This window comes from Orycteropus afer, unplaced genomic scaffold (genome assembly GCF_000298275.1).
Source record: "Orycteropus afer afer isolate SDZICR_OR568_19922 unplaced genomic scaffold, OryAfe1.0 scaffold00128, whole genome shotgun sequence".
In the NCBI taxonomy this organism is placed as follows: Eukaryota; Metazoa; Chordata; class Mammalia; order Tubulidentata; family Orycteropodidae; genus Orycteropus; species Orycteropus afer.
Genome location: NW_006921715.1, coordinates 5,779,537 through 5,790,381, shown reverse-complemented (window position 1 = coordinate 5,790,381; position 10,845 = coordinate 5,779,537). Strand labels below are relative to the sequence as shown.

At 48.8% G+C, this 10,845-nt stretch overlaps 1 protein-coding gene across 1 annotated transcript in view; it reads left to right on the top strand.

Annotated features, from left to right (window-relative positions):
- The window catches only part of AK7 (adenylate kinase 7), an 88,698-nt gene that overhangs the window by 27,946 nt on the left and 49,907 nt on the right, over positions 1-10,845 (top strand). Inside the window, exons 2-3 of the mRNA XM_007944613.1 lie at positions 1,406-1,594; positions 4,392-4,500. Coding sequence (XP_007942804.1) covers positions 1,406-1,594; positions 4,392-4,500 — 298 coding nt within the window. The remainder of the gene's footprint in view (positions 1-1,405; positions 1,595-4,391; positions 4,501-10,845) is intronic.

Here is a 10,845-nt window from a genome sequence, read left to right as displayed (position 1 = left end):
CACCAATGGAAGCAGCAGTCAGGACATCAGAAGGCGTATTGCATTGGGCAAATCACTGCAAAAGACCTCTTTAAAGTGCTGAAGAGCAAAGATATCTCCTTGAAGACTAAGGTGCACCTAACACAAGCCATGGTATTTTCTATAGCCTCGTATGCATGTGAGAGCTGGACAGTGAACAAGGAAGACTGAAGAAGAGTTGATACTTTTTAATTTGGTGTTGGCAAAGAATAATGTGAATACCATGGACTGCTGAAAGGTCTAACATATTTTTCCTGGAAGAAGTGCAGCCAGAATGCTCCTTGGAAACAAGAATGGTCAGGCTTCGTGTCATCTACTTTGGTCATGTTGTCAGAAGGAACCGTTCCCTGGAGAAGGATGTCATGCTTGTAAAGTGGAGCATCAATGAAAAAGGGGAAGGACATCAATGAGATGGATTGACATAGTGGCTGCAACAATGGGCTCAGGTATCGCAAGGATCTTGAGGCTGGCACAAGACCAGCAGTGTTTCATTCTCTTTTCCATGGGGTCGCTATGAGTCGGAGATGACTTGACAGCACCTAACAACAACAACAACAACGTCAATTAGTTCCAGCAGGTTGTTTTTAGTTTCTTTAAACTGTGGGTGCTAGAAAGTTTTCGGTGACATCATTGTTCCACATTACATGTCTAAGCTTGTGTTGGACAAGACAGACATTTGACTATGTCCCCACTCTGCCTGTGGCCGGGAGGGGGTCATGTCTTTAAACAAGTTACTGAAGTGCTTTGAGTCTGAGAGCCCATCTGTAAAATGGGGTCACAATAGTCCCCACCTCATTGTATGACTGTGGAAGAAATTGAATCCGTTTAGATGAGACAGTATCCTGCAGAGCATGGAGCACGTACTTACTGGATGGTGCAGAGCAAGCCATTGGGAAGGCGGTTTCCTGGAACAGCCATTCACTGAGTGCTGTCCCAGTCCCCGTGCTACTGGGACAGAAAGATGCCGAGTAACTTTAACAACAGAAATTTCTACTCTCACAGTTGAGGAGACTAGAAGTCCAAATTCTAGGCATGGGCCGCGGGGAAGCCTCTCTGTTGGCTCTGGCAGAAGGCCCTGGCCTGCTGTGTCCCTAGGTTCTGTTCCTAGGTTGCTTTGTGATCATCTTTGGTATGTCCCCCTCCATGTGTGTTCGCTGACTTGCTTCATCTGCTCTTTTATATCTCAAAGGAGATTGACCTAACCGTCACCCTCCAGTGACCCTGGCTCAGAAACACAACCAAGAAGAGCTGTTCCCAGATGGGGTGACAGCCACAGGGTTAGCGGTTAGGATTTACACCACTTACTGTGGGGGACACAGCTTAGTCCCTAGCAGCGGCTCTTACTCTCCTTGGTTCGTAGTAACTGGGACTTTGCATTCTCTTGCAGTTTCTGGCTAACTGTGTGGTGGGGGCTTCCCTGGAAGAAATTACAGAAGAGGAGGAAGAGGAAGATGAAAATAAGACTGCTGGCCTGGAAGCCTCACCCGCCAGACTCAAGGAGGGCACTTTCCAGATCGTGGGCACGCTTGCCACGCCCCAGAGCGTCCAGCCGGAGTTTGCAGTGGAGACCTACTCTGTGAGTTGCTTGGCTTTGCTAGGAGTATGGAGAGGGAGGAATCCCTGGGCACAGTCAGCTGCTAACCAAAAGGTTCGTGGTTCAAAGCCACCTAGAGTCACTGTGGAAGAAAGGTGTTGTCATCTGCTTAAAAACAATTGGCCACCGGGAGCCTGTGAGCCCAGTTCTGTCCTGATCCATCGGGCACCCGAGTCAGAATCAACTCCACAGCAACGGTTACTGGGAAATGGCACCACCTCCACCTGACACGTTGTCCACAGTTCTCACCGTGGAACATTTAAGTAGCTCTCAGAAGGGGCGCTCCTCTTCCTCTCCAAAGCCTGCTCCTCCTGACCCCCTGCCCACTGTTCTCAGAACCCTCCCATAAGGCTTTGCACCACAGTTCATGGCACAGCCATTCCCTTTTCCTCACTCAACTAGCCCTATTTGCCTTTCACTACTTAATGCAGACGTCACCTCCTCCAGGAAGCTGGCCAGGGTTCCGACTTCTCTGCTGCCAGTCTGGATTCTGGGTCCTTTCTTTGTGCTCCTACAGCATCCTTTACCTGCCTAGGTCATTACACTTTTCCCACTCTGTTGTCATTATCTGCCTGTGTGGTCCCACTGACTACAGCTGGCAGCTCCTTGAGGCTAAAGCCTGTGTCCCGTTTCTCTCATTTGTGCACACATCTTTGCATCTGGCAGGCCTCAGTAAACGTTTGTAAAGTGAGTACATGAGTCCCCCGCCACCACCTTTGGAAGCATTCTTCACCGCCTCGTCCCTTTCTCGCTCTCGCAGGTCTTCACTTGTCCCCAGCCTGGAGCCTGTCAGTGCACTGTTGCAGAGGAACCTTCTTGGGAAGGTTGGGGTCTGTTGGTGGTTTCAGGGCTCAGGCACGGCCCCCAGGGGGAGTAGGAGCTTGCCAGGCACATAAAGGGCCAAGGAAGTGCCACACAGGGGAGCATGTGGAAATCGCGGGCTGCTCACTTAGGAACAGAAAGCTCCAGTCCAACCAGAGCACGGGCCGCGGGAGGCCGCAAGAAGGGAGCACGGCCGCAGGACGGTGAGGGAACGCTAAGGATGGAAGAAGTCAGGCTGGTCCACGTTGTGAAAGGCGCCCCTCCCTGGCTGAGCACCACCTGCGTATCCCAGGCTTAGCCGTGAGCCTGTATTCACCGTGCCAACAGCTCACACGCTGACTCCCACGAGGCGGAGTCATGTCGTCTTCCTACTCCACCACACTTCGTGTGCCTCTCCGATGGCTCTGTTCACACTGGGAGCGGCACACTGCACAAGTGTGTGCAGCCAAGGGTCTGATGGGGGCCAGGAAGCAGCCTGGCCTGCTGGCTCTCTGTCTGAGCTCGGGGCCTCCTCCTTACCATCATCCCACAGGGCAGGCTGCTTCCTCTAATCTGAACAGAAGCTTCATGGGCAGTGGGGGGTCCTGGTCTGCACTAGACACCAATGGTCTCCTCAGAGTCTTCCAACCACACCCACGCCCAGGATGCTCCTCAGTGTCAGTATCCCCAGGGTCCAGAAGAGAGCCCACCCATGTCTGCTGGCTGCACAGTCTGTCAGCATGTGGTCAGGGCCGCTTCTCTTACAATACGCCAGTTTCATTCTGAATAAGTCCAGCAAGCATTTGACAAGCGTGCATGCCTGCCTGTGGGGGCCACCCCCACGTGCTTTTACAGGCTTGCACTCCAGACGCTTCGTCGTCTTCTTGGACCACACCTCCACGACTCCTCCCATCCTCCAGCGTCCTTTCTCCCTTTGTGTCGCGTGTCCCAGAGGGTTGGTGGCCTTTCACGTTGCCGTGCTGTTGACAAAGTAGGTGCTCACATGTGCGTTGTAAGGGAGTCTTCCCTCTTGCACATTGAGCTCAGAAAAGACATTGAATGCCTGAGAGCAAAAGGACTCAGAGAACCAAGCTGGAGAAATCAGTGGAAAGTGTGTTTGAATCTACCAAGGGGGCTTAATGTCACCAAGGCCGTCCTGCAAGTCAGCGGGGACAACATGGCCAAGGCCGTCCTGTGGGACATTGGGAACATGGTTGACTTTGCTTGTGTTCTCCATGCAGATGGGGTGGTAGGAGAACAAGTCTGATCCAAGATGTCTTGCTTCATGCACTTGGTCAGGGAACTGGGGGTGCGGGGATCCTTGGGCCGTGAGGAGAACAGAAAATGCATTTCCGACTTTGGAGATGCAGTGTCCTTCTATGGGTTTCTTCATGTCCACCCACAGTTTCTCACTCTTGGGAAATGTGCTGATTTGCACCGCAAAGAAACCCTAATTAAAAACACTTATTATGGCAGTGGCTTGTGTCTAATGGGAGAGCTTTTCATTTTCAGCCATGAAAATTTCTGTGTTTTTAAAATGTTCCCAACTGTCAACTGCCATGAGACCTCTTCCATCCAGGAAGAGACGAGATGGGTTCCATCCTGAGGGGTCGGAAGCAGGACACAGTGATCCCCCAACAGCACCCAGTGATTCATAGTCTGAAATTGCTCAGATGATCTCGTGTAGCATTTGAGTTGGGTAAATGCCTCGCGCACTTCCTTCTGGTGTTTTCTGATTCTGCTCTTCTGAGTTGGAGCTTAAAGAGCAGCCAGAAATAGTACCTAAGCCATGCTGCAGTGTTGGGTCATCTGGTCAGGCCGTGTCCAGAAACTTCTGCATGCAGAAGAGAGCTCCTGCCAGTGTTCCTCATGGGACCCTTCCACGTGGCCCATCTCTGATGTGGTCGTCCCGTCTACATATTCAGGTTACTCGTTAGCTTCATGCAACAAAGAGCTGCCCATCCATTTTCTCTTTCAGAATGTCTCTCGAGAAGACCTTCTCCTGCACCTGTTGGAGTGTGACGTTATAATCTACAACATCACCGAGTACCCCCAGCAAGTGGAAGAGGCCATCTGGGCAGTGTCTGGTCAGTGATGCTTCCCTCTCTCATCCACAGGGACAGGGTTTCTGGGCAGCTCACTCTGCTCTCGGGAACTCGGGACATTGTTGCATTAGTTGTTGAGGCGGCTCCGACCCACGGTGACCTCATGTTGCCTGTCCTGCGCCGTCCCCATGGTTGTTGGTATGTGTGGTCCATTGCTGTGGCCTCTGGCTCCACCCACCTCACTGAGGGTGTCCTTCATTGTCCTTGACCCTCTGCTTTACCGACAGGACAGCCTCTCCTGGTGACTGGTCTCTCCTGATAACACGTCAAGAGAAGCAAGTGGAGTCTCACCATCCTTGCTTCTAAGGAGCTTTCTGGTTTTGTTTCTTCTAAGGTGGATTTGTTCACTGTTTTGGCTATAGGTCCACGAAAGCCAGGGAAAGCCTCTCTGATTAGGGTATGGAAAACTGCTCTGAGACTAACTGAAAACGTGAAAGCCATGTGAATGGTATGTCTGTGGACAGATACTTCTGTAGAATTTAATATTTTTAATCACCCAAAGAAATGAACCCTCGGGGGACGCTGAGCTTCCGTTAGGGGTCATGGAAAAATCTGGAAGTGGATAGTGGTGGTTGAACATGGTGAACATAATTAATGTCACCAGACTGGTCAGGTGAAGATGGTTGGGAGGACAGATGTTTGTTACACGTACACTTACTGCAATAAATTGAAACAAATGGAAGAAGCACTAATGTTGAAGAGCCAACTGCATCCACTCCACAAGCTGTGTAAGGAGGTGCCGTTGACTGTTCTGGGGGCACAGAAACAAGGCAAGGTTTCTGCCCTCAAGACACCTGCAGGGACTCACAGAAACTTTAAAGCCTCGTAGAAGGCAGCGGGTTCACCAGAAGGGCGCATACAAGAGCGATGCGGCTTAGAGAGGAGGGGCTTTTTCTCACGAGGGATTTGATCCAAGTCAGCGAAGATTCCTCAGTTCCAAGGGCCAGGGAAGGCTGTGGAGGAAGCTGTGGAGAGAATGATCCCATTTGAAAATGCTTTGAACAATGTAATTAATAAACTCTAAGACCTCAGGTCTAATCGAACAAGGCGGTGTGGGCAGGTGCCGTGATGATTAATGTCGTTAAGCCTGGAGCAAAATAGCTTATGTGAGTCATCATTCCAGACGAGAAGAACACTCAAAAAGGAAGCAGAATGCTTAACATTTTTTAAAAATAATATTTCATTGTGTTTTAGGTGAAAGTTTACACAGCAAATCAAGTTCCCCTTTAACACTTTTTACAAAACTCGTTCTGCGCCGTTGGTTACAGTTTTCACAACGTGTCAGCGTTTTCATTGTTTCCGTTCTGTTTGTTCGATGTCTGTTGATCTAGCTGCCCTTCCCCTCCTTGACTTCTCATCTCTGCTTTTGGGTAAATGTTGACTGGTCTCATGTCATTAATTGTTTAAGGGACCACATTACTCACAGGCAATACTGTTTATTTTATAAGCCAGTCTATTATTTGGCTGAAAGGAGACCTACAGAAAGATCTCAAATCCAAGTTCAAAGGTTATGTTAGGGCAATAGTCTTGAGGGTTCGTCTAGTCTCTATTCGTCCAGTTAAGTCTGGCCTTTTTAGGACAGAATCCCTTCCATTTGAATGCAAGCTGCGGTCTTCCCAGCCACAGTATGTGCATGCAGGAGTTGGATGATGACAGAGGACAGGACAAGATTTGATGCATCCACACTGTGGTGCTGGCGGAGGGTACTGAGTGTACCGAGAGAACCAGCAAATCAGTCCTGGAAGTACGACCAGCATGCTTCTTAGAAACCGAGATGGTGAGACTGACTTGTTCACTTTGGACACGTCATCAGGAAAGACCAAGTGCTAGAAGAGGGCGGTGTGGTGGTTCAGTCTGTGTGTCAGCTTGGCTGGGCCTGGTTGAGCAGCTGGGCAGCCGGATGTAGGATTCCCCATGATGAGACTGGTCATCAACTCCATGGTGGAATCTACTGTGAGCAGCTGAGTAGCTGCCTTAGGGACGTGGTCTGCTTCCTGTATGTAAGGAGAAGCCTTAGGGAACGGTCTCTAGCTCATGGCACACTTGGACCCTGCATGTAGCCGTGTCGTTGGTTACAGTTTTCAGCAGCCTGCCATGCTCTGCTGACCTTGGGACTTACAATGGACTTGAATCAATGGCCTGTCGTGTGGTTTGGTAACATCGGAACTGTGCCATTTTATTTGTTGACCTTGGGCTTGTTAACCTTAGCAGCCAGTAGCTGCCTGAGTGAAGAGATGCCTCCAGCTTCAGTGGGCCGGGAGCAAGAGGCAGAGCTGAGACCCAAGGTCGAGTGGCTTTCACCCAGCCCCGAGAGCCTGGCACTTTGAACTCGGACTCCTAGCCTCCCCAACTGTAAGAGAATAAGCTCCTGTTTGCCAAGTCATCCCATTTGTGGTATATTCCTGTCAGAGCAGCACTAGGGAACTAGAACAGACATCATTAAGTAGAGGCCAAAAAAAAGAGCCAAGCCCTCCAGGGCGCAGTAACCACAACAGTCGACACAACATTCCAACCACGTTGAAGGTGGTGCAGGGCCGGATAGCACTTCACTCTGCTCCACACAAGGTCCTCATGAATTGGAGCCAACTGGACGGCAGCTAACAACAACAACACACATTGTTTTAGGTGAATTAGACCAGAGTAGGAAGACTTTCTATAGAGGGACAGGCAGTAAATGTGTGTTGGCCCTGGCAGCAAGAAAGTGTTGTTGTTATGTGCCGTTGAGTCGGACCCAAGTCATAGCGACCCCTCCTTGGGTTTCCGAGGCAGTATCACTACGGCAGTAGATTGCCCCATCTTCCTCCTGAGGAGTGGCTGGTGGGTTTGAACCTCCAGCCTTCTGGTTAGCAGTCAAGTGCCTCAGGCACTATGCTACCAGAGCTCTCCTAGAAAGAAAGTAGCTGTAGACAAAATGAAAATGAATGGACTGCATTCCAATAAAACTTTATTTACAAAAACAGATGGTAGCTTGCCCTTTGCTCAGAAGCAAAGGTATATTTCCACTTCAATTCAAAGAAATGGAACGGATTCTCGGAAATTATTCAGGGAAATAATGATGGAAATACTTGCTGTGAGCATGCTGCATTCCTCGGAAGCTTGGGGTGTTTGATTTCTCCTTTGTAGGTTGGTGCCTAAATCGCACTCAGTAAGACACAAATCAGAACATGAACGTACTGTCATCTTTTGACACAGAGCTTGTTTAAAGCCTGCTTTCTGCAGTTTGTGCCTTTGCAAATATTTACAGATGTGTCATTGCACACTCACCTAACCGTCTACCAAAATGATACGGAGCTAATGTTTGTTGAGTTCTTTTGTGCCAGACTTTGAAAACTGAATTTTTTCATGTCATATACACTTGGAATTTTCTTCAGACTTTCCATGTGCTTTGTACAAGGAAACCTGAGCCTGCTTTAGAAACAGGAAAGCCCAGCAGAGCTTATGGTAGTCAGCGTTTCTTTCCGCCCCATTCCTGTTCCCCAAACGCAAGCTCATTCAACTCAGTTGTGGTTTCCAATACTTAAAACTGCCGCCATCAGTGTCTGACTGTGAGTTTTTCCCATCAACCCTTGTACTCAGGGTATTGGGACAGAGGAGCATCCGTGGAGCCATACTACCTCCTCACCACCCCTCAAGGGAGTTTTCCTTCTTCAGACTTTGACATGGCATCTCCTTCCATGAGCCTGATGGTATACAGTGTGTTTTACTCCTTCCTGCTTCGTTCCAGGGTTGTTGGGTGCCCCTGAGTTGATCCTGACTTATGGTGACCCCACGTGACAAAGTAGAACTGCCCCACAGGGTTTTCTTGGCTGTAATCTTTACAGAAGCAGCCCTGGTGGCCCGGTGGTTAAGCTCTCAGCTGCTAACCGAAAAGTCAGCAGTGTGAACCCACCAGCCACTCCCCAGGAGACAGATGGGTCAGTCTGCTTCTATAAAGGTTCACAGCTGCGCAAACCCTATGGGCAGTTCCACTCTGTGCTCTGAGGTCACTATGACTCAGAATTGACTCGACAGCAGTGGGTCTTGATTGGAATCTTTACGGTGGCAGATCACCAGCTCTTTCTCCTGTGGAGCCACTAGTGGACTTGAACCGTCCACCTTGTGGTTAGTAGCCAAGTGCTGAACCATTGCACCTCCAGGGCTCCTTTCACTCTCATACAGACCTGCAAATAATTGAGAAAACTCCACCTCTCTCCTGGGAGGAAGCAGTTTGTGAGGTGTGCAGGGCGAGCATGCTGTAGTTTTATCTGATGCACATTTTCAAATTTTGTTTTTCTTACACTGGTTATGTATTATTTTAATCATGTTTTATTGGATTTTTAAAGGATTTTTCTGCCTTGCCTTTCTCAGATACTAGAAAGGGAAGGTAAAATTTACATACAAAAATGAATGAATTATTAGAAATGACAAATGTATATGTGGATACAGTGCATGTTCAGAAATGTTTGAACTGCAGGTCATTTTAGGTCCGTGATAAATATCATACATACAAAAGTATAGCTCAGTTAGAGGACCTCGAAGGGTGCCAACTATTCACAAAATCAGCCACTCTGAAGCAGAGCTGAGCAAAAAGGTTAAAACAGTAAAATTCAGTCCCTAAAATACTGGAGCTCTGGTGGCGTAGTGCCTGAGGCATTTGACTGCTAACCACAAGGCTGGTAGTTCAAACCCACCAGCCACTCCTTGGAAGGAGGGTTGGGCAATCTACTTCTGTGTGATACTGCCTCAGAATCCCAAGGAGGGGTTGCTATGAGTAGGATCAACTCGACGGCAGTGAAAAACTCAGTGGAAGAGGCAATTTTCATCATTAGCATAAGAATAGAAACTAAAGCCTTCTGGTGGACAGACTGATTAGTATAGGACAGCTCACCGGCCGAGACTGAGCTCTGGCGGAGCAGTGCCTACGGCAGGTGGGTGGTTCAGACCCACCAGCTGCTCTGTGGAAGGAAGATGGGGCGATCTACTTCCGTAAAGATTTACTGCCTTGGAAACCCAGTGGGGACACTGAGTTGGAGTTGCCTCAATGGCAGCGGGTTTGGTTTTTTTGGGGGGCTTTCTCTCCCGTGACTGGCAGTGCCCCCAGGTGGACAGGTTGATTAGTGCATGACATCTCGCCTGAGTGGCAGTGCTTGCTAGCAGACTGACCACATTGTGTTCTCTGGACGGTCTGGGAAACAATGGAAAGTAGAAAACCAAGATCTGGAACTTTCAAATCCTTATTAAACAAGGAGGGAGAAGAGCTATCACAGACAGGGAGCGGAATCGAAACACAAAAGCTGAAGGCTGTACCTGCCTAAGACTTTTTTGCAGAAAAACACCACATCCTAGAAGAACTGACACAGTTAACATCCTTGGAAAATCCAGCACCCTCCCCCCGAAAAAAGCACAGGACACACAAAGAAATAAGAAACAATGGCCCATCCAGATGATCATGATGGAAAAACATCTGTGGGAGACCAACAATGAAAAGAATGGAGGAATAGAATACAGCATCATTCAACCTAATTAAAGGCTAAGGGAAAGCATAGCAAAGATCTCCAAGAAAGAAGGAAAACAATACCTGGACAAAATCAGGATTTACAAAGAGAAAGTTAGTGAAAGGGACACTAACTGCGATGAGAGGCACAATGGAAGAATTTAACAACAGATCTAACAGGCAGAAGTAAGAATCAGCAAAGTCGGGGTAAGTTACAAATGGCAGAGGCTGAAGTGGGGCAAGAATGGAGGCTCAGGAAGGCTGAGCTCAGTGTGAGAGAAGCACAAGACACCAAGAGACCTACTAGGTGCATCACAGGGAGTCCGGAAGGAGATGAGCGAGAGAAGGGGACAGAAAAATATTAGAAGAAATGATCAGAAAGCCTCAAATCTGACAAAGGACATGAACTCACAAATCCAACAAGCTCAAAGAACTCCAAGCAGGATAAACCCAAAGAGATCTACACCAAGATAGAGCATAGTCAGGCCCTCCAACAGCAAGGGCAAAGACAGCATCCTTAAGGGAGCACGAGAAAAGCAGACGGTCCCGTACCGAGGACCCCAACTAATACCAGTGCTGATTTCTCCTCAGAAACACTGAAGGCAATGAGTGATCTACTTAAAGTGCTGAGAGAAAAAAATGTCAGCCAGGAATTCGTATATCCACCAAGCCTGTCCTGAAGCAGGGGAGTGAAATAAAACATTTTTTAAAAACGTTTAGAAACTAAAATTAACCTTCGAATTTGGGGTTGCTAGGAGCTCTGGTGGGAGCTCTGGTAGCATAGTGGCTAAGGCACTTGACTGCTAACCAGAAGGCTGGCGGTTCAAACCCACCAGCCACTCCTCGGAAGGAAG